Consider the following 23,544-nt stretch of genomic DNA (forward strand, 5'->3'; position numbering starts at 1 on the left):
CCTTTCTCAGCTGATTTCTGTTGCTCGAGCAACCACGTGACACGGGGACAGCAAGGAGCCTCAGGGAGCACAGCACGTTCACCAGCGTTCGTGAAAGAGGCGTGAGACTCCCTCCCGGGGTCGGGGTGGAAGCGGGGGTCGGGGTCCGAGCGCAGAAACACGCCGACCAGCGACTGCCGGGCAGTGCGCCTGCCGCAGGGCCGAAGGGGGCTGCCGGCGGCACCAGGACTCTGACGCCCGAAACAGACTAACTCACACCTGGAATCCTCTGGGGACAGCGGATGAGCAGCGGCACAGAAAGCCAGACCAGACTCCAACATGACCAGTCAAAAGCATGGTCTTATGGACCATGCTATGTGGAAACTAAGAGCATTTTTGAAAAGGAGGATTTACTGAGGCGCTGAGTGGTGCAGCCGGTTGTGTCTGCTCCTGGTTTCAGTTCCGGTGGGATCTCACGGGCCGTGGGATCGAGCCCCATGACAGACCCCCACGCTCAACGGGGAGTCTGCCTGAGACCCCCTCACTCTGCTGCTCCCGCTTGCGTGCGCTCTCTAAAATGAATACGTAAATCTTTAAAAAGAAAGAAATACTTACTAACTGTAGGGAAAGCCGCATGTCAGTTTGCCTCACAGCTCGGTGTGAGAAGCACTTACACGACTACACGACTGCAGACCCTACGGCTACTCGTTTGGGGACAGGACGACGGCTCAGTGGAGACGTGGGAGGAAGAACGGGGCTTGTTCTCTACAGGTTTGCGCGTGAGGAGTGCGAGGGCTGTGCGACCAGGCGGGACGTACGCCGACGGTCTGGGCTCTGAGAGAGGCTCGTGCTGGCCAGACGGAGGACACGGCAGCAGAGCTCAGCCAAACCCAGCCCACGGGTCGTGCTCCTGTCTTCGTTAAAGAAGAAAACGATGACCGTGCGCCTCATATGTCAGCGGGCATCGCCAGCTCTGCCAGAACACCGGCCACTCTCCTGTCCGCTGTCTGCTCCTGCGTCGTGCCCGCAGACCTGGGGCTGCAGCGGGACCACAGGGCTCTGGAGCGACAACATCTGACGAGCCTGTACCCGACGCTCTCCCCGTTCAGGTGGAGACCGGAGCATCCGGGCAACGCCAGGGCCTCCCGCCCGCCGGGCCTTCTTCTGCCAAGCCCTCCCCCGACCCCGGATGACCGGGTGACCGGGTGACCAGGTGTCCGCCGCCCGGGCAGGTGCTTCAGAGAGGCTGCGGGAAGGCGGGCAGCCTCCTGCCCCGGCAACCACAGCGCCGCCCCGTGAAATGACCTCAAACTCAGCCTCGGAGAAGGAAAAGCAAGCACGAGAAGAGAAAACTACCAGCACGAACTGAGAACTGGGCCACGGAGTAGAGAGGAATGACGCAAATGATTTTGTTTCCTTTAAACAAAAGCAAGCACGGGGCTAAGAGCAGGCTCCTGGGAACGGAAGAAGTTTCTGCAAAGCAGGCAGCCAACACACACTCTCTGTCTCCCAGACTCTGAAGTGACCTGTGGGCGGAGCAGGGCCCCCAAGGCTGGCTCGGGGGTGCAAGGGTGCAGCCCTGGCAGCCGCTTTCCTCGCAACCAACAAGGCAGGCCCAGGTCTCCGTCGGCGTGCTGAGAGCCAGGGTGCCCAAAGGGACCGGGGAAATCTGGGGGAACCCCCCGCCCCGCCGTCTGGGCACGAACTGGGCACTCGCAGCAGACGTGGCCGACGGCGACACGAGCAGGCCTCCCACCGCACGCAGCAAGGACCCCGCGGTGCCTGGCCGGTCCAGCGCTTTCAAAAACAGGAGGTAAAATCTGTAGCTTCCCGGGAAAAAGTCCTGTATAGGCAGTTGGGTTCTATGCATGCAGAAGCCTTGGATTTACAGGGAACCACATGGTTCAAGACTCGGAGACACTTCCCTCCGTCTCAGATGATCGTCTATAAAATCAGGATGATAACGCACGCTCTGCTCTGCTGCTCAGAGAATCCGTGAGAAAAAGGACTCAAAAGCTTTTACGGTGACAACCAAGTGTGACACGCCAGTCTCAGCACTTAATGGTACACAGGGGTTAACTACAACGGGCAACTGTTGGGGCAAAATGGCCAGGCCTGGACACTGGCTCCACCGTGGATGCAGGGGGACCGGGCACAGGGGCAGCCACCTCACCCCTGCCGCTCGTGCCCTCCTCCCCGAGGCAGGCCACACAGAGTCAAGGGCAGGCCAGGCTCCTTCTGCAAGCGGACCAGAGTTCCAAGCGCAGCCAACACTTCTCATCTGTACCACGGGGATCCCGCCATCTAGAAGCTGCCCACGGGGGTTGACCGGCTAGTGAAGGGAAGGACCTCACTAAGATCCCGTGAGCTGCGCCCTGCCCCCCCACCCAGCTCACCTCCTGCACATCCCAGGCACGCACAGTGCTGTCCGAGGACACGGTGCACACCACCGACTTCTCCTGCCCATCAAACCGGCACCCGCTGTTTGAGACGTAGGCCAGCTCGTCTATGCCTCCTAGAGAGAACAGAGACTCGCCCTGAATGCACACACGTTATGTCTGGGGTGCGGACTGGGGAAGCACAGGCGGGACACTCCATCTCCCTCTCTCTCTCACACACACGGCACTCCTTCAGGGACAGCAGTGGCCACAGGCCTCACACCCAGGACTGCCCCTCTCACCAGCCACACAGCCACAACTCCCTACCCTCCTGCTTTCTGTTTCTCTCTGAAACAAATGGAATGATCCCTTCTTCACGGGGGGACTTCGAGCACCAAGTGACTAAGCCAAATCCCGAACCCAGCAGGGCAAGTGCTCATCAAGCAGCCTCTTCCGTCTGTGGCTGAACACCACATCCCAGGGCGCTCGACCCAGGCAGGTGAGCAGCAGGAAAGCTCACAGCCATACCTTCGTGCCCAGCAATGGCTTTGCAGATGAAGTCCTTCTCCGGCCGCCCACATTCCATTCGGAACTCCAGCTCGGCCCGGCAGAGATAGTACTGTTTCCACGTCTGCGTGCCCAAGGTCATCTGGGAGGCTTTGCATGAGGACCAGCGCCTCAGACACAGCTGCCTGGAAAACAGACCCACGATCCCAGGCAAGACAGGCCAGGTGTTAGAGGAAGGTGCGACGCTGCCCGCAGGACCAGCTCTGGTTCCGGCTTCACCACCTGTGGCTCGTACAATGCACTCTGCCCACGGAGGCCTCAGCTGCCTCCACCGTGGAACGGGAATGGCGACCGGGGGACACCGAGCAGTGCTCACCACCGCCCCGCGGCGGTGCCTCTCGGGTATTCGGCCAGTTTCCTCGACACCTCCATGAAGCAGGTCCTCTGACAACCCCTTGTACAAAACAGGGGCTTTAACTGATCGAAGGCCAAGGGCATGCAGCTTTGGTCATGGGGGGGCACCTGGGGGTGCTCAGTGGGTTAAGCCCCTGCCTTCATGTTTTTTAAAAGATTTTATTTATTTTTCGGAGAGAGCGAGCACAGGCAGAGGCAGAGGGAGAAGCAAGCTCCTTGCTGAGCAGAGAGCCCGATGTGGGACGCTGGGATCATGGCCTGAGCTGAAGGCAGCCGCTTAACCAACTGAGCCCCCAGGTGTCCCTAAGCTCTTGCCTTTGACTCAGGTCATGACCTCAGGGTCCTGGGATCGAGCCCCACATCGGGTTCCCTGCTCAGCAGGGAGCCTGCTTCTCCCTCTGCCTCTGCCTGCCACTCACTCTTCCTGCTTGTGCTCTCTCTCCCTATCTCTCTCAAGTAAATAAAATCTTTTTTAAAAAGTACTTCGAGTTGCCTGGGTGGCTCTGTGGGTTAAAGCCTCTGCCTTTGGCTCAGGTCATGATCTCAGGGTCCTGGGATCGAGTCCTGCATCGGGCTCTCTGCTCAGCAGGGAGCCTGCTTCCTCCTCTCTCTCTGCCTGCCTCTCTGCCTACTTGTGATCTCTGTCAAATAAATAAATAAAATCTTTAAAAATAAATAAATAAATAAAAGTATTTCTTGAAGTCTCCAACTCTTACTGCTGAACTGTCCATTTCTCCGCTTAGCTCTGGCAGCCCTTCACACATGCTGCTGCTCTGCTCAGGTACGTGTGCACCTGTAATTTGCAGATCTTCGGGGATGGACTGACCATTAAAGCAGCCTTCTTCGTCTCTACAATGCTTCCTGTCTTACAGTCTGTTTGATACCAGCATGGCTGTTACAACTTTCCTTTGGTTACTGTCTGTACGTACATCTGTTTCCATCCTTTAACTTTCAACATATCTAAGTCTTTGAACCTAAAAAGTTTGTCTCTTATAGACCGCGTAAAGTCGGAAACTGTTTATCCGCTCTGATCACCTCTGCCTTTTTACTGGAGTGGACACTTCATACGTTTCACATAATTTGTGGCAAGGCATGATTTACATGCCATCTTGCTACTTATTTCTAAGTTTTATACATTTTCTCCTCTAGTCTTCTGTTTCCACCTTCTTTTGTGTTGAATATTTTCTAATGCACTATTTTATTTCCCTTGTCATTTCTTCTACCTTATTTTTTGAGTTCTTAAGGTTGTCATGGAGGGTAATCTAGTTTTGCTTACCATCAACTTAATTTCCACAGTACTCAAACACCCTGCTCCCAGGTAGCACCATCTCCTGCCCCCTCCAGCTGCGCTGCTACGTCTACAAATTACATTTTACACACGATATATGCCTCAACAGAGATCCCCACATTATTGTTTTATACGGCTGTAATTTAAACCACAAAGAAAAAGAGACTTAAAAATAAGCACATTTATACTGCCTCTTACAGACACCTACAGACTTACTTCACTAGTGTTCTTTTTTCTAATGTGGAGTCAACTTACTGCCTAATGTCCTCTCTTTTCAACCTGAAAGACTCCCTTCAAGATCTCTTGTAGGGCAAGTGTATAGCAATAAACTCTCTCAGCTTTCGCTAATCTTAAACGGTCTTCATTTTCTCCTTTATTTTTCGAGACATTCAACTTTAAGTAAAGATCTTTTCTTTCAACACGTTCAGTGTCATCCCGCTACCTTCTGGGTCCCGTGTTGTCATGAGACGCCAACAGCTAAATCTCATGGGTCGCACAGGAGTTGCTTTGCTCTTGCTGCTTTCAAGATTCTCTAATTCAGCTTTCAAGTTTGATTACAATGTGTCTTTAAGTATCTTATTTTTTTAAAGTAATCTCTACGCCCAAGGTGGGGCTTCACTGAACTCATGATTCTCAGATCAAGAGCTGCGAGCTCTACCCACGGAGCCAGCCGGGTTCCCCTGCGTGTCCTGACGCGGACAGACTCTGGGAGACCGCCGCGCTGCCGCACTAGGACGACACTGGTGATGCGCAACTCTTTGAGTTTATCCCAGGGGCAGGTCACTGAGCTTTTGCACGTGTAAATTAACGTCCTTAATCAAATTTGGGAAGTTTCCAGACCTTATTTCTTTAAATATTTTATTCCTCCCCCTTTTTCCCTCTCATCCAGGGACTCCTGCTGCGCAGTGACGGCGCGCCTCATGGTGTCCCACGGGTCTCGCACGCAGCTGGTTTCTTCCGTCTTCATATTCCTTCTATTCTTCACACCGGATAATATCCACCGACCCGTCTTTATTTTATTTTTTTTTTTAAAGACTTTTAAAAATTTATTTGACACAGAGATCATAAGCAGGCAGAGAGGCAGGGAGAGACAGAGGAGGAAGCAGGCTCCCCACTAAGCAGAGAGCCGGATTTGGGGCTCGATCCCAGGACCCTGAGATCATGACCTGAGCCAAAGGCAGAGGCTTAACCCACTGAGCCACCCAGGCGCCTCTCGACCGATCTTTAAATTCACTGATTCCATCTTCTGTGGTTAAACCCTGAGTGTGCAGAGTATCACTGTCTGCTCTACAATTTCTACGTAGTTATTTTCAGAATTACTCTTTATAGATATTCTCTATCGGATGAGACTCTGTCCTACTTCCCTTTAGTTCTTTGCACATGGTCGCTTCTAGTTGTTTGAACATAATGGAAATAGCTGATTTAAATTCTTTCTCAAAGTTTCTGTTGTTTATTTCCTGCATGTAAGCTACACTTTTCTTATTTCTTTGCATGACTCATAACTTCTGTTGAAAACTGAACATTTTAAATAATGTCGAATTCTAGAAATCTGAACCCCCCCACCCAGGCCTGCTGTTTCAGCTATGTGCTGTTATTGTTTATTTAGTGACATTTATGAACAAATTCTGAAAAGCCTGCGTTTTTTTGTCACACATGGCCACTGAAGTCTCTGCTTAAATTAGAGCTCACCAGCGACTGGCCACGGATTTCCAAAATGCCTGGAACTACGAAGTCTGCTGCTCATCCTCAAAGGGCCCCTGTGCATGTTGGGGTGCGCATTCAGCACTCAGTACAGCAGCTGAGAGCTGTACCCAAGCCTTCACCTCCTACTCGCGTAGAACCTCCAGGTCAGCCAAACAAGTGAATTTAGAGCCTTCCTAGGTCTCCCCTGAAACTGTGCACACGCCCGTTGCATGTGGCTGGGCTTTTCGATTCCCAGGCAAGTGTCAGAGTTTTTCAAAGCCCAGGCCCCTGAAGACATCACATTCTCAGCTTCTTCTTTTAAGCTTTTTGGTTAGCCTATTTGCTCGACTGCTGTCCATCATCTCTGACAGTCACAAAGTTAATCAGGTGTCAGTTACTGTTTTGACAAAGGTCCCAAAGGAGAGGCTTTCACAATGAGTGAACTCCAAGTCAGACCGAATAAAAACAGTAGGCCCCTGGGGTCTTCCAAGAAATACCAGCAGGCCAAATAACCACAATTCTCTGGCAATGAGAGTCCAATCCCACTCTTTCCCCTCCAGTGACTGCCAGGCTCCTGGTTTCACAGGATCGTGAGCTGATGACGTTCAAGACTAACGCAGAACTGGAGACATTCATGGGAACAGGGCAAGAAAACTTGCTGTTCTAAGATTCAAATATTTTTTCTTGAATGAACACTTCCTTGACTACTACATGTCTCTTGTTAATTTCCAGAGTTCTGAAAAAGTCGATTTTGACAATTTGTGTCTTTACTCACTGCTTTCAGAGGAGAAAATTTTCCAAATCCACCGTGTTCCAGAGCCTGCACCTGCGCTTCCAGGCGACTGCTGGCCATTCTAGGAGAGCAGCTTTGTCACCAGGCTTTTGAGCGTAAGAACGCTAGCGCACAGCACTGTAGAGAACTGAGAACTCTGCGTCGAGTCTGTGGGCACCACAGTGAGGGAGACGTGGCTCTTACCACAGGGCACTCTCGGCCAGTGGTCAGGAAGAGAAGCAAAATGGACGTTCACGGGAGAAACGTGTCATTTCAGAAGGCACAACCTGCGACACGGGACCTGAGCACAGAGAGTGGACTTCTGGTCGGGAGACGGCACGACGGCTGCTCGGGCAGAGGCTTCTGGCGCTGCACGGGGCGGCTCGGCCCGGCGCTCCTCCCTCACCGCGAACACAAACGAGCTCAGGTGGGAAACGCGTGGCCCACGGCCTTGGTGAGGACAACACGCAGTCGTCAGAGCTTCTCCGTCCACGGAGCACCTCCACGTCAGGCCCCCTCACACGCTGAGAGAGAGCAGTGCCCGCGCCGGGAGAAGGCTCTCCTGTGCGTCCTGGAACGCCGGGCCTGGACGGAGCGTACGAGGGCTCCGGGGGGCTCAGGTCATGACCTCCGAGTCCTGGGATCAAGCCCCGAGTCGGGCTCCCTGCCCCACAGGGAGTCTGCTGCTGCTTCTGTCCCTCCCCCTACTTGTTCTCTCAACCTCTCTCTCTCAAATAATAAATAGAATTTTTTAAAAATTCAACTTAAAAAAAAAAAAAAGTAGCATGCTGGCAGCCTGTGCGCCCAACGGACCCCGATTACTCTGCTCGGCTGGCACAGGACCAGCCCACGCGGAGCGGCTGCCACACCAAGAAGTCGTATGTTTTCACAGGAAATTCAGGAAAAGTCAAGTGGTCTGGCTATGCTGAACCCGAATTCCCACCTGCCAGAATCTGTCCGGAGCTGCATAAACCCGTGCCCTTCAGCTAAAAACGAGCTCTCGGCTTTGCCCGCTCTTCTACCTTCCGATGTTCAGACCGAGCGTCAGAGAGCTCCCACCACCGCTCCTTACGTGGTTGGTTCTGAGTTGAAATAAGAAGGGAAATTTCTTGTACCCTATCTTAATCTAAAATGTGCGAAAATGAAAGTTAGACCAAGAAGATAATATGGCTTCAGAAAAAGTCAAGTCACGTTTCTCTGTGGAAGTAAAGTCTATTTCTATGTATTTAAGGCCATTACACACCATTACACAAATCTTAAATAGGACCCATGACCAATACTTATAAGAAATGAAAAGAACAAATGATTTGAAAAAACAAAGGCAGACTGGGGCGCCCGGGCAGCTCAGTCGGTCAAGCAGCTCCTCATCTCAGCTCAGGTCTTGATCTCAGGGTCATGAGTTCAAGCCCCGTACTGTGGAGCTGACTTTTAAAAAAACAGGGGCGCCTGGGTGGCTCAGTGAGTTAACTGGCTGCCTTCGGCTCAGGTCAGGATCCCGGGGCCCTGGGACTGAGTCCTGCTTCGTGCTCCCTGCTTCTCCCTCTGCCTCCCTCCTCCCTGCTTGTGTGCTCACTATCTGTCTCTCAGACAAATGAATAAAATCTTTAAAACTAACAAACAAAACAGAAAAAATAAAAAAATAAAAAAACCAAACAGGATGCCTGGGTGACTCAGTCGGTTCAGGGGCTGCCTCCAGCTCAGGTCACGTTCCCAGGGTCCTGGGATCAAACCCCACATGGGACTCCTTTTGCTCAGCAGGGAGCCTGCTTCTCCCCCTCTCTCTGCCTGCTGTCCGCCCTGCTTGTACTTTTTCTCTGAGTCAAATAAATAAATAAATAAAATCTTTAAAACAAAGGAAGACCACCAAAAAGGTTAAAGTATGAATATGAATTAAGTATGTGATACGCCCCTGAATTTCGACATTATCAAGTGCAAAAATACTGTGAAACCAAAAACTCTTCACAGATAGCAATTAGTAACTATCTGTTGTACACAACAGAAATTATGTACCTTAAACAAAAGCAAATACTTGCAACTTGACTTCTAACCAAAAGTTAACCTTCAGCAAGTTGAAGGCAGAATTTAAAAGGTCATGAGGCATTAAAAAAAGGAACTAGCAGCATTTTCAATTAAAATTACAGAGTACGCATTAAAAACGTATGAACGGGGCGCCTGGGTGACTCAATGGGTTAAAGCCTCTGCCTTTGGCTCAGGTCATGATCCCAGGGTCCTGGGATTGAGCCCCGCGTCGGGCTCTCTACTCCTTGGGGAGCCTGCATCCCCCCTCTCTCTGCCTGCCTCTCTGCCTACTTGTGATCTCTGTCAAATAAATTTTTTAAAAATCTTTAAAAAAAAAATAAACAAATGACCAGTTAACTACATTCATTTGCTGTGTTCCTAAGCATTTCTAATGCGCTTGGAGAAACTCTGGGGCCTAGTTACCCCTGAGAGACACAGCATCAGAAATGACACATGCATGTGACCACAGAGGTCGGTGCTCCCGAGATGCTGCTGTCCTCACTCCAGAAACATAAACCCACTGTTTTTACGAGAACACGGTTCAAGGCTACAATGCTGAGGAGTGACTGAAAGCCAGTAAAAGTTCTCTTCAAAACTAACTAAAGGGATCAGTATAATTTTCCTAGCTAGTATCATTAACAATAGTGAGTGAGTGAAAACCAACAGATACTATAGGACACTGAACACTAAATACAGCTAGTCTGGCCTTCCAGAACTCTCAATTATCTCAATGCACAGCCATCCTGGAAACAAAACCCATCAAGCAAACATTCCCTCCCCGTTTGTCAGTCCCTTCACGTGTGATCAGCTGTGGCGGCTAAAACCTAATACAGCTGACAGTCAAGGCTACCGTCGGTCTCGTACCAGCAAGAGACAGACTACTGACACTCCTTGCTTGGGATGAAAGAAGTCGGGTTCCAAAGGGAAAATGAATAAGAAAGAAAAACGTAATAAATGATTAAAATATTTTTTATTTTCAAATTTAATTTTTTTAAGAACCTTTTATTGGAGAGAGACAGTGAGCACACACACACACACGAGCAAGCGTGAGCGGAGGACTGGCAGAGGCAGAGGGAGAAGCAGAATCCCCACAGAGCAGGGAGCCCGAACCCCTTCTGCGACTCCGGGATCGTGTGCGAGCCGAAGACAGGCATTTAACTGACTGAGCTACCCAGGCGCCCTGCTTTTATTTTTTTAATTCTAGTATCGTATGTGCTTACACAGCTCGATGTTGCTGCTGTCACACCACACATGAGTTTAAATTAAAGCAGTTTGTGGACGGTCTTGCCAGCCAGCTGCGCACATTTGCTCTATCTTTCTGCCTGGGTTTTGTACGCCTGCCGTATATCGCTCTCTCATTCGATTAATAAAACTCTCGTATTTCAATACGCTATTTAAAAAAGGAGTATTACAGCCTAACGGGAGGGGGAGGAATCCGACAGGTGCTGCGGATTGTCCTTTCTTGTGAACTCATCAAAACAAGAAACAGTGCTCAAAACCCTTACCCGGTGCCCGCCTCACGTTTGTGGGACACTCTCCTGACCACATCTGGCTTTTCCTTCACTCACCTCCACAGTTCCTTGGTCCTTGAAACTTCATTCCAGACCTAGAACAAGAAAGCACAGAGGAGCACGTCAGTCAACGGCAGTCGGCAGCCCGCCGGCCCGACACTGCGCGAGGGGCAGAGCGCTGCAGCAGACTCAGTGCCCGCAGGCACAGGGACTCGCCCTGCGGAGACATACTTGGGAGAGCCCAATAAAAACCACCTGATGAGTGAAAAAGGAGAGAATGTCCAACTCAACGGAGCCAAGGGGCTCCGAAGCGACTACTGATCAAGCCCCCGATGGGAATGAAGCACTCCAGGGAGAGGTAAGACTACTCCAGCCAAGATTCTGATGTAAGAAAAAAAGGAGTATTCTGCCATACTTGGAGCATAGGGTTCTGGGGAAAGGAGCTAGAGATCTGATTAGACCCAAATCGCAAAGTCCTACTTGCAAAAACTGTGAGAAGCCACTCGGGAACTCTGGAGGAACGCAGGGTGACACTGATTGAGGACCAGGGGCTTCCGCCAAAATGGCTGCTGCACTGGCCTAGAGGATGTCCCAGAGATGTCAAATGGTGGAACCGATTTTGGGGAAGTGGGGGTGGGGCACACGGTCAGTCCTGCTCCAGAAACTGCCCCCTGCAGAAGCATCTGGGAGAGGCTCAGCGGCAGGCCTGGGGGGCAGGGGGACGGACCAGAGTGCCCTGCCAGCCCTCCCTCAGGCCCACAGCTACGTCCTGGGACTCCCCGGCCTCTCCAGCCCCGGCCAGCCTGGATTCTGAAACCCACACAGCTTGGGCAGGAACCACTCTGGGGTTGTCTGTGGTCTGGCTCCACTGAAGACCCCGTCCCAGAAACCAGCTTTCTGATCCATGGTAGAGGGAACCACCTTCCTCCGAGGCCAGGTCCCCACCTCCACAGCCCCTGGTCATCTGCTAGATCAAAGTTCCTCGGTATTCTTGGCAGAAACGTCAAATTTATATTTTGCAAAAATCAAGCCAAGTCAGGCAAGAAGATTTACGTATTTTCCTTTTCTTTAGCTCCCAGTTCAAACCCCAACTGAGACCTTACTTCCCAAACACAGAAATATAACGTGTAATATGACTGGAAAAATACTCCGCACCGCTGAGGACACCTCTGTTAGACCCTGGCCTTCATGACACCGTGAAGCAAAGATTACCGACCTCATCTTACCTGAGCAGGACCCTATGTCCCAGAGAAGCTGGTGCTATCCAACGGTTTTAGTCACCGTCCTTCCAAACTCTGCACCTAAACTAGCCCTAGACTGCTGCTGGGAAAGCAGCCAGGGACCCAATCCAGCCCTGAATGGGGACTACCTGCGTGACACTGTTTCCTTACTGGTAACAAAGGGAGAAAATCCAGCATCACTGCAATTCTCTGCTATTCCCAAATAAACAATTTTTGCTGGTAAAATAACTGGCAGTTTGATTTCCAAGGTTAACAAACGCATTTTCATGCGTTAACGAAACTCACTTCCTCAGCACGTGTTCGCAGGGAACACTACATGCCGATAAACGCACTGGGTGCCGGGGACAAGACGCAAACCAGACATCCTGCTCGCCGTCGCGAATCCGCGTAACGGAAAAGCAGGCGCGATAAGCGCGCTCTGCACTCAGCAGGCTGGGGTTGAGGAAGAGCTCCGCGGGGCGCAGGCAGGGGCGCAGGCAGGGGCGCAGGGGCGCAGGCGGGGGCGCGGGGGCGCAGGGGCGCGGCCGCGCAGGGGCGCACGTAACAGGCCCGGGCGAGCACGGCCGAGCTCCAGGTGTGCCAGCGTCCGCAGCGCAGCGCACGTGCCACTCACGGGAAAACCCTGGCTTCCCAGGCAGCCCCAGGAGGGAAATTCCGAGCCTTCCGAAGAGTCGGGCGGAGCCGGGAAGCGGCGCCCAAGCCCGCCTCAGCGGTGAGGCCCGACGGCAGCGCGCCCGCTGCGGGCGAACGGGGCAGAGCTCCGGGCGCGGCCAAGGGCAGGCGCGTGCAGGGCTGCTCCCCGAAAGCGCGCAGGTTGCGCCCCGGGGGTCGCGAGCGCCCCGCCGACCGTGGCACCGGGGCCGCCGACGCCGCCTGCTACTCGGGGAACCAAGGCCGAGCACGGCCAGCGAACGCTCGGCACCGTAAGGCCGGCCCTGCCTCCGCCCCGGGCCGGGCGCGCTACCTTGTCCACCTGCGCGGCGCAGAGCAGGTCCCGGGCCTCCAGGAAGGAGAAGACGTGCAGCAGCTCGTGGAGCCCGAGCCGCGGCTCCATGCCGGCCGCCGACCCGGGCCCTCGCCCCGCCACACCGCCCACACGCCCCCGCGCCTCCAGGCCCGACGCGCCGCACGTCCCCGCGCTGGCGCAGAGCTGACCGACCGCGCCCGCCCCGCCGCGCCCCCGCTTCACGCCGCCCATCTCGGCCCTCGCACCGCGCTTCCGCCCCGCCGGCCGGGCCCCGCCCACGCCACCGCGCCGCTCAGCCAAACCCCGCCTATCCCGCCGCGATTGCGCCACGGAGACCAAACCCCGCTCAGCCCACAGGCCAAACGCCCTCAGCCCGCGGCACTTCCGGCCGAACCCACACGCACCGCGCTCCCATCACTCTCCGCACAGCCCCGCCCGGCGCACGCGCTTCCGTTCCAGGCTCGCCCCGCCCATCCCGCCGCACTTCCGCCCCGCAGGCCGAGCCCCGCCCCTGCACTTCCGCCCCGCAGGCCCCGCCCCCGCAGGCTCGGCCCGCAATGCTCCGGCTGGTCTGAGTCAATCCTGTTGCGGCCGGACAGCGCTCCTCCTAGTGCGGAACCGCCTCGCCCCGCTTCCCCCCAACCTCCCGCTCACCTCTGCCGCCCCCTCGACCCTCGCCCTAACCTTCACCCGGCACTAACGCTCACGACAGGGCCCGTGAGGCGACGACCGCCCCGGCCGGCAAATGCCGAATCCCGCACTGCGTCTCCACTTTTACCCTCAACCCGGCCTCCGGCGAGGTCCTCTCCCTCGCCTCGGCCGGGCCGCCCTGCTCCTGACACTCACCCTTACCTTGACCACGACGCTCCCCTTCAACCTCGCCCCCAACTCTGCTGTCATCCGCCATGTCCCCACCCCAAACCCCGACCTTCACCTGATCCCGGCCCCGGAACCCTCAGTGAACTTCACCTGGCCGCGATCCCCAGCCTCACTCTGACCTTGACATTCAAGGCCAGGGTCAGTGGTGGAGCTGTGGGCACAAGCTCAAATTTCTACGGAGCTTAGAGCTCCCAGAAGGTCTGGAGAGGGCAGCTGAGAGTTACAGAAGATGCGCCTCCAACAGCAGACCTCTCCCTGAAAGCCACCACTGAGTCTACCTTGTCTGCAGTGGCCTAGGAGCTTGGAGGACAACGAGCCGTCCTCAGTGTTCACAGAAGTTCATCCACATGAAGAACAAAATGGTATTTTACGAATAAAAGACCGCGAAGTTCTCCGCTCTGTTTTTCATTCTTCCTGAACTAAGACTGCATTGTCCCGGCTGTTGAGTGCTGGGGCATTAGGTCTAACACAGTGAGTTTCTGCTGCCTTCTCTTAACCCTTTTATTTCCGTACACATTGTAGAAATGGCTTATCAAGTCTTATTAAACAACAAACAAGGGCTGATTGGGCTTGTATTTGGATTTACTAAATTAAGACACGAGTTCCAGGAATGCCTATCTCCTCACTTGCTCTGTATCTGAGTAAGGCGGGGACACATATGGTCCTGGCTCACCCTTATCCTGAGGGTAGAGATGTTGGTACAGGCTTAAATCTGATCAGTCCCCAACCTAAGCCATCCCTGGGCTTGCCTTCTGCCACCCAGCCTCCAAATGGATGTTCCACTGTACGAAGCCCCCAGGACCAGAGTAGCCATGAATGGATCCACTTTCCTCAAGACCACAGAGAAGCAAGGGCCAGGAACTGATGCCACCTCAGCCACTACCTTCAAGAGGAATGGAAGGGGGCAGACACCAGGCAGAAATACCTGGGCTTTTCCTAATAAATCTCAAAACTGAACTAGCTTTTAATGCCTCTGAAAACAAAACCAAAACAGACCTGCCCTTCTGCCTGTGTTCCAATTGTGAGGACATCATTACACTCTGTGCTCCCCTGGGAGCTGTCCCTGACTGGGAGGCCAGGGCCTGAAGGACCAGCACCATGACAGGCACAGCCCCAAAGCCCACAAAGTCAGCAGCGCACAGATGGGAAGCTGACAGCGCAGGCTGCCGGTCTCCTCTGCTGAGGCTACACGTGCTCATCGCCTGGCTGGGAGCAGGACCAGGCGTGGAGTGGACCAAGGGAGGCTGAGTAGAGACCATGGGAGGTCGAGTCAGGCTAAGCAGAAGAACAAGGCTGGGGGGCTCTGGGGAGCAGGACAGCAGGGCTGGCCCAGCGTCTCAGCCTTCTGGGATGAAGGGCCGGATCAGCTCCGGGTTCAACAGTGACTCTTCGAGAGGCCGGTCCACGTGGAAGTCATGGACGTGGGGGGGCCCTGGGTGGGCCTTGGGAGCAGGTCCCCCTGGGCGCTGGGGAATCGGCAGCTCTGAAGGGTGGGCAGGCAGGGGAGCCGTGAAGAAGTACTGGTGCAGGAGGGCCTGGGGGCAGCAACAAGGGACAGAGAAGGAAATTACTCACCTCACCATCCCAGCCTCGGTGCACTTCCCCGGGAGGGGGGCATCTGCGCGCTCCCCTCCCAAGGCTCGCTCCCACAGCATCTGAACGCTCATCGTCTGAGCGCTGTTCCAGAGGCTGGCTGAACCAAGAACCTGCCCTCGAGAAGTCTTCCGCGAGTCAGGGGTGCCGTGGCCGACAAGACAGAGGAGGAAGATACAGGGTGCAGCACATGACTAGGGCTGTGGCAGAGACAGCAAGTGGTGAGGGACGCTGGAGAGGCTGCAGGCCTGCAGAGCGCGGCTCGACCAGAGAGCTGAGAGGTGCGCGGGTGAGGCCCGAGGACACAGAGTGCACCTGCAGCCCAGGGGGGAATAAGCAAAGGGGCAGGAGCTGGCAGGGCCAGAGGTGATGGCCCCAAGTGTGTGACACCCTTGGGCCCCTTGGACCTGGGCTTCTGCTTGTGGGGGAGGCAGTGTGCAGGGGCTCAGAATGCAGGCTCAGACTGCGGGAAGTGGTCAGATGATCTCCACCCACTTTAGACATCCTGATGTTGTGAGAACACACAGAGCTAGTGCTGAGAGCAGCCGTGAGGCTGGGGACACGGGTACACCCAGGACAGAGGCCCTGGCACTACTGGCCAGCAGCCCATGGGCCCCCCCCATCCTTCCCTGCCACACAGCCCACCCTTCTGGGTACCCCCTGCCAGACTCTGCTCATCATTTCTCCCCTGCTTAAACCTGCACTCCCCAAAGTCAGTCCCAACTCCCCACCCCCAGGGCCCAGGATGATACCGGGTGTGCAGGTGCGGAGTATGTGTTGAAGGGATGAGGGTGCCAGTCACCGATAGTCTAGATACTCTCCTCGGCAAGGTGGGCATGGGGCCTTTGACTTGCCCGTGACCCCCGGGCTCTGGTTTCAGCCTGTCACAGGTCCTGAGGGGCCTCAGCCTTGGGCTTGCAGGGCCCGAGCGAGGAGGATCAGGGACAGCGGGTCACCGTACCTGGGAGGCGGCGATGCGCTGGCGCGGGGGGTAGAGGAGGAACTGCCCCAGCAGGTCCAAGGCTTGAGGAGACGCGTCAGGCAGCACCTCCTCCAGGGGCACAGGCGCCTGCTCCTTGAAGGAGATCTTGTTGTAGTCGGGCAGCTCCATGATCTCCTAGAACCACGGTCATTAGTTCTTGCCCACTATCCCCCCCCACTCACTCTCCCCCGCAGCTCCGCTGTCACTCCTGAACTCCCACATCCGCTCCCTGACTCCGGCACCTGCGCCCTACCCAGCTCGGTGAGAAGTGCAAGTGTGCTGGGCGGGAAGGGGCAGGCCCTGGCCTCAGGCACCCAGCAGGGCAGAAAGGGAGAAGCCCCCAAGGGAGGCCAGGACAGTGGTCTGGGAGGTCAAGGAGACATGGGGCCACAAGGAGAAGGTGCAGGAAAGGACAGCCCTGGCCACTGGGGGGAAGGGAGGACCCCTCCCCCCACCCCCTCCCCACCAGGAACCCCTGCAAACCGGCCAGACTTGAGGACTGGGGGTGCCCAAGATTCGAAGCACACAGCAAAGCTGTTCGATGTCGTTCTCCCCAGGAAATAGAGGGGAACCGTTCAGCAACTCCCCCAGGATGCAGCCCACAGCCCTGTGGATACAGACCCAAATTGCTCAGAGATCTCACACCGGGACCCAGATCGCCCCCCGCCAGCTCCATCGCCTCACACCAAGGACACAGATCTTCCCACACAGCACCCACACCCGCACACTGGAGCCAAGGCACCATGAAACAGCACAGATGCTTCAGATCTAGGAATACAAATTCATACACAAAGACCACAAGCCTAGAACACAGAACGCATCCTCCTACCAAAGAGCTCACTGGCCTCAACCCTAGAAAACACAGCAACACCCTAAACAGTTCTGAGACTTCTCAGAGCCTCATTTCTGGAACACGCAGCTGCCACCTCACACTCCCCACCTTCTGGGCCACACCTCCAAAACTGCCCCCACCTCGCAAGCTCTTAGGCATGTATAGACCATCCTGGCCCAAATAAAGGCTCAGAGAGATCTGGGCCTCTGGAGAGCTCACCTCCTGGGGTATACGCAACCCCCTGCCCAGTAATGCGGATGATCCCTATGTCTTTGACCCCAGACCACGTCCCGCACTCCAGACCGCAAGCTTCCCACTCTGAACACACCGAACCCCCACCCAGCTCAAAAATGTCAGAGAAGAAACCTGACCCCAAACTCCTCAGAGATTCTCCAACCAGGGAAGACACCCCCAAATGTCTCAGCAACCCCAGGAGAAAAAACCCAGATTCCCCCACACCCAGCCCCCAGGAGCCTCACCACAAGTCAACACCCTGGTCATACTGGCGGGCACCGTACAGGAGCTCAGGCGCTCGGTACCACCTGTGGGGGGTGGGGGGAACAGGCAGTCACAACCAGGTCGCCGGTCTGCCAGAAGGCTGCCCGGAGAGTCACCCCAGCCCCACATGAGCCCCACAAGCAGTATCTGAACTGAAGGTCCAGAAGCATCTCATCCCCAGTGATAAGCTGGGGCCCACCCACTGCCAAGCCCTGCCTGGGAACTGGCCTTCCCTACCTGGTGGCCACCTGATGTGTGTAGAGGCGGCTGCCGTCTGGGGAAAAGACCCGGGCCAGACCAAAGTCCGCTATCTTGAGCTGGCCTGACGCACTGATGAGCAGGTTGGCTGGTTTCAGGTCCTGAGCGCACCAAAGGAGGCATGAGCTCCTCCCGATCCCCCACAGGCCCTTGGGAGGAGAGCTCGGCAGGCTAAGCACATAGGTCAGCCCGGCTCCCCATCCTCAGGGCCACTTACTCTTTGGTGTGGCCATACCACAGGTCCCATCCGGCCACACCTTCTTCAAGGGCTGGCCCCGCAGGTCCCGCTGCAGCCCGTGCCGAGACTGACCCGATGCACGATGTTGTTGGCATGGCAGAATGCGACACCCTTGAGCAGCATCTGCAGGTAGCTCTTGACCTGCGCGGGGACCAGCGGCCTCTGTGCGTGGCGCACCACCTCAGCCAGATCCGACAGCATGAACTCGAAGGCCAGCACAAAGCCCGCGCCGTGCGGGAACACAGCCTTCAGCTGCACCACCTGCGGGGTGGGCGTGCTGTCAGCCCTGGAGCCACGGTGCTCAGACCCTCCCGGGATGCCCAGCGTCTGCCCTTATGGGAGGACAATGCAGGCAGAGGGGATGCAGGATCTGAGCTCAGGAGGGGAGCTCAGGGTTCCCTACTTGCTGCCTGCTCTGGAGAGAAGTCAGGTCCCCATCTACCGCTGCACTCCCACTCAAGGAAAGGTCTATGGAAGGTCACCTAGGGCAGGGTCTGGTCATCCATCCAGACCAGGAACTAGAAAATCACCAGGGGGAGGGGGGAGGGGTCTGTCTCTCTCTCTCTCTCACACACACAACACAGCACAGGTCTCCTCTGGTTTCCTGTAGGGTCGTGAAGTCCCAGCATCAGGAGATAAGTCACACATACTTCCTGAAGGCCCATGGGGGTCACAAGGACCAGGCAGCTCAGCAGTGAGCTGTGACAAGTCCTGACAACCTTAAGCAGCTCACAGCAGAGACACACACAGCTGACACAGGGGCAAGCAAACCCCCGGGAGTGTCCGGGTTCTGAAGAGGACAGACAGCATCAGCCGGAGGGGTCGCAACACGGGCACGTGGGAAGGGGCTGAGGGCCGAGGGCCAGCAAGCACAAAGGCCGGAGGTGGGAACAGGAAGGAGGCTGGAGGGATGCAGGCATGTAGGACCCTCTAGGGGAAGGACATTTGCGCAGTTCTGTGCTGTGGCCTGGACGGTGTAGGAAGAGGCACTTCAGAAGGGTGTGGAAGGAATGAAGAGAGGGGCTGGTGTTGTCCGTGTCGGGAAAAGCCGGTGCGCTCTTCCAGCAGGCAAGTGCGCGCCGTCTACACTGACCGGGGACAGGAGCACAGTGAGGAAGCAGCTGCGCTGGCCCTGGTGAGAGCTGCAGGTGGCCAGGGCTTAATCTGGAGGGTTTTACAGTAGAATCTTCTGGGCTGCTGACCGGGTTGAGGGCCTCTGTCACCAGCCTTCTTACGGGCTCCCCCCCACACACACACGTGGGCTGTCTGCATGACCTTGGACTGTCCTCAAAAAAAAGTGAATAGCGTTATTGCTGGTTTTCAGACTCTGAAGGCAGCACAGTCATTTCACAGATCACACACATACATTCAGGTAATACACAGAATTATAAAGAGAAAAACAAAAGAAAAATCCTATCACCTACAATCAACCTTAGAGTACATTCTATCAGATAGATATGGCTTGTACTAATACATATTCACATGTATATAGAGACACGCATTTTCATACAAAACTGAACAACATATTTTTAGATGTGCTTTATAAACCGTTTTACAACATGCTTTTGTTATATATCCCAGAGGACAACAGACTGTCACTCCCCAGGCTTGAGAGAAAGCAGTGAAGATCATGAGGCTGGGGTATAGGTGTCCCTCCCCATGCGCTCACAGCACATCCAGCCCCATCACAGCAGGACCGAGCCACGTGGGCCCCGCCGTCTCCGAGCATCTCCCCTACTGCACTTAAGTTATCAGAAGCCCAACTGGGGCCCATGCCCAGCACAGGGTACAGCCTAGGGACGGCTCCCAGGTTACAACATCTGGACTCCTCCATCAGACCGCACCCAAAGCCTCCACGGACCAGCCGCCTGCCCACAGCTGGTGGAGGAGCCTCCTCCCCTGGCCTGAGACCAGGGAGATCCTGAACTCCGCCTTGCAGAGCAGCGGATAACCCAGAATGCCAGTGGACCTAACACAGTTCACCCTGCCTGTGGAACAGAACAGAAGCTCAATAGAGACAGATTCCATTATCATTACAAATCGTCAAATGTTTTATGAAAAGAAACCAGTGAATAAGTAAACGAATAAGGAGTACAGGCAGAAATACGTGCGTGAATAGGAGGGAATGCGTGCGGAATGACGTAAGCGGGGCCCAGGCGGACAGGACAGGGAGTAAGGGAGGGGTGCGGGAGGAGCACAGGGAGGCTCCGGAAAGGGGCCCTGGGAGCCCAGCCCCACTCACGTGCTGATGGTCCTCGATCTCCTGCAGAGCCTTGATCTCCCGCAGGGCCTGGTTGGGGATGCCGTCCTCCAGCCGCCGCAGGGCCACCTTCTTGAGCGCCACGATCTCTCCAGTCTGCGGGACAGAGCGCAGACACTGCCACCCGTCCCGCGCTGGGGAAGGGCGTGCGCCGACCGGGCAGGCGCCATCTGGGGGGACGCAGCGGCCCGAGGCCCCCGTGGAAGTGGGAAGCGCCCCCACCCCGTTCTGGAGGGAAGTCGGGTGCAGCCTGGGACCCGGCTGTTGCAGAGCTGCGCGAACAGCTCCGCGGGCACGCTGGGGCATCGCGGACGACTGCGGCGGCATCGCGGGGGGGCGGGCAGCTGACCGCAACCTGACGGCCCCGCGGAAGGGGGCCTGAGTGGTGGGCGCACACCACGAGCGGGGCGGGGAGGCGGGCGCAGCGGTGCAGACGTGGGCACGGGAACCACGGGGGGCTGTCGCTCGGCCAGGAACGGCTGGAAGGAGAAGGGGGCCGCGCGCCGCCCCGCGGCTCCGCTCACCTCCACGTGCTTGGCCTTGAAGACGATGCCGTGCGCGCCCTCCCCGATGCGGCCCAGGATGCAGTACTGGTCCATGCCCGCGCCCCGCACGCCCCGCCCCGCCCCGCCCCGCCGGCCCGACGCCGCTGCCTAGCAACGGGCTGTCTCCCAGCTCCGGCCCGGGCGCCGGCAGCAGCTGGGGACGGCGTCCGGGCCTCGTCTACGCCTTCCCCGGGTCCCCGCGGTCAGGCCGCCGCCTACTACATTCGGAGAAAACCGTAGTGCCCAGGACGCTCCGGCACCGCGGCCCCGGAACAATGGCGCCCGGTGCCCCCTGCCCGCAACTCCCAGGTGTCACGTGACCGGCGACGCTGGGGCACGCAGCGGGGGGTGGGGCCGCACAGCCTGGGGGTGGGGCTTCGCGTTCAAGTGGGCGTGGCGGGGCGGAGCTGCGCGTCGCGACAGGCGGGCCTCGCAGGTGAGGGGGCGGGGCTGCGTGACTGAGGCGGGGCCTCCCGGCGACGGGGCGGGGCCTCTTGGAGAGACGGGGCCAGCTCGGTCCCAGCGGGCCAGGGTGCCCAGTCGCGCCAGTTTCCGGGACACTCTGGAGCCAATAATGTTGGGAATCTGGTTCAGGGCCAGGTTGTGGAGGGAAAGTCAGTGAGGCCTCCATTCTGGAAGGTCAGCTGCAACACCTAGACACATCTTTTAAAAAGCTCAAACTCTGACCAGAAAGTCCATGCCTAAGGCTTCTCACGACGAAATATTAGGAGGAATTCGCATGACAGAATCTGAAGAAGTGCATACCATCAAAGGACACTGACAGAAAATACAAGTTGCTCTTAACCCCCTGAAGAGATGCTCGATCTCACACACAAGATAAATGCAAAATAACCTACAATTTTCCACCTATCAAGTGACTAATGGTCCCAGATCTAAGTCCCTTAGCCAGGCTACGGGAAAACGGGAGCTTTGTAACTTGGCAATGCTGATAAGTTACAGATGCATATCCCTGGACTCAGGGAGTCCACTTCCAGAAATTCCCCAACAGATACACTACACACACGTGGGATGATCTGTGCAAAGTTACTCACTGCAGCACTGTGGGGAGAGCAAAAAATAGCAAACACCAGAGATGTCCACAGTAAGAGACTGCCTAAATGATGGCACACCCATCTAGTGGAATATGTGGTCTTAGAAATGAACAAGGATGCTTTTTAGTGTGCAGCAATAAGAAGACTTCTAAGATACATTGTATAAAAAGACAAGATGCAGAACAGAGCATACAGTGTGCCCCTAGCTGTGTAAAGAAAAGAAAGAAAAAGCCCTTTCCCCATTGTCTGTTGGAATATTTGTCTTCATATTGTTGACCTGAAAGAGTTCTTTATGTGTTCTGGGTGCTACATTTTTATCAAATATGTGATTTGCAGATATTTTCTCCTATTCTGGGAGGTTTTTTTCACTTTCTTGATAGTGTTCTTTGAAGCACAAATTTCATTTCAAATTTCAAGCATAAATGAAAAAAGATATGATGCTTTTGCCATAGGCATCATATCTAAAAAACCATTGACTAATCCAAGACCACAAAGACTTGTATTTTCTTCTAAGAGTTTCATAGGGTTAGCTCTTACATTTAGGTCTTTGACCCATTTCGAGTTCATCTTTTTTTTTTTTTTTTTAAGATTTTATTTATTTATTTGACAGGCAGAGATCACAAGAAGGCAGAGAGGCAGGCAGAGAGAGAGGAGAAAGCAAGATCCCCGCTGAGCAGAGAGCCTGATGCAGGGCTCCATCCCAGGACCCTGGGATCATGACCTGAGCTGAAGGCAGAGGACTTAACCCACTGAGCCACCCAGGTGCCCCTCGAGTTCATCTTTTGATGTGGTTTGAGACAGAGATCCAACTTCATTATTTTGAATATGGATATACAGTTGTCTTAGCGTATCTATTGAAAGGACTATTCCTCTCTTTTTGCGTTGTCTTGGAACACTTGTCAAAAATCAGCTGACCGTAATATATGGGCATTTCTTCTGGACTACCAATTGTATTCCACTAGTTTGTCTATCCTTATGCCAGTATCACCCAGTTTTTTTTTTTTAAGATTTTATTTATTTATTTGAGAGAGAGACAGTGAGAGAGAGCATGAGCGAGGAGAAGGTCAGAGAGAGAAGCAGATTCCCCGTGGAGCTGGGAGCCCAATGCGGGACTTGATCCCGGGACTCCGGGATCATGACTTGAGCTGAAGGCAGTCGTCCAACCAACTGAGCCACCCAGGCATCCCCAGTATCACCCAGTCTTGATTACTGTAGCTTTGCAGTAAAATTTGAAACCAGGAAATGTGAATCTTTTAATTTTATCCCTATTTTTCAGGATTGTTTTGGCTATTCTGGGTCCCTTGCATTTTCATATGAATTTTAGGATCAGCTTGTTAATTTCTACAAAAAAAGTGAACTAGGGGCGCCTGGGTGGCTCAGTGGGTTGAGCCTCTGCCTTCGGCTTAGGTCATAGTCTCAGGGTCCTGTTATCGAGTTCCGCATTGGGCTCTCTGCTCAGCAGGGAGCCTGCTTCCCCTTCTCTCTCTGCTTGCTTCTCTGCCTACTTGTGATCCCTGTCTGTCAAATAAATAAATAAAATCTTAAAAAAAAAAAAAGTGAACTAGATTTTGTAAGGACCGTAATGTATCTGTACATAATCTGGGGAGTTTTGCCATCTTAAAGCTATTGTTTTCTACTCCATGAAGAC

General features: G+C 55.0%; 2 protein-coding genes across 8 annotated transcripts in view; both read right to left on the reverse strand.

Moving 5' to 3' along the window:
* The window catches only part of LOC131812445 (F-box/WD repeat-containing protein 12-like), a 69,940-nt gene extending 56,948 nt beyond the window's left edge, over positions 1–12,992 (reverse strand). For all 7 annotated transcript variants that reach the window (XM_059142016.1, XM_059142014.1, XM_059142013.1 and 4 more), the window contains exons 1-4: positions 12,757–12,992; positions 10,609–10,646; positions 2,886–3,049; positions 2,376–2,494 (exon numbers count right to left, since the gene is read on the reverse strand). In XM_059142016.1, the coding sequence (XP_058997999.1) occupies positions 2,376–2,494; positions 2,886–3,049; positions 10,609–10,646; positions 12,757–12,990 (555 nt within the window). In that variant the 5' untranslated portion in view covers positions 12,991–12,992. The remainder of the gene's footprint in view (positions 1–2,375; positions 2,495–2,885; positions 3,050–10,608; positions 10,647–12,756) is intronic.
* Positions 12,993–14,027: 1,035 nt separating this feature from the next.
* On the reverse strand, positions 14,028–21,162 carry CDK20 (cyclin dependent kinase 20). Its single transcript, XM_059142017.1, has 8 exons — positions 20,824–21,162; positions 20,282–20,395; positions 18,112–18,300; positions 17,781–17,902; positions 17,525–17,587; positions 16,697–16,820; positions 16,193–16,348; positions 14,028–15,173 (listed from the first exon to the last, which is right to left on the reverse strand). Exons 1-8 carry the CDS (start codon positions 20,896–20,898, stop codon positions 14,976–14,978), a joined length of 1,041 nt encoding a protein of 346 aa, XP_058998000.1. The 5' UTR covers positions 20,899–21,162; the 3' UTR covers positions 14,028–14,975.
* Positions 21,163–23,544: the final 2,382 nt, after the last annotated feature.

Source organism: Mustela lutreola, chromosome 12 (assembly GCF_030435805.1).
Source record: "Mustela lutreola isolate mMusLut2 chromosome 12, mMusLut2.pri, whole genome shotgun sequence".
In the NCBI taxonomy this organism is placed as follows: Eukaryota; Metazoa; Chordata; class Mammalia; order Carnivora; family Mustelidae; genus Mustela; species Mustela lutreola.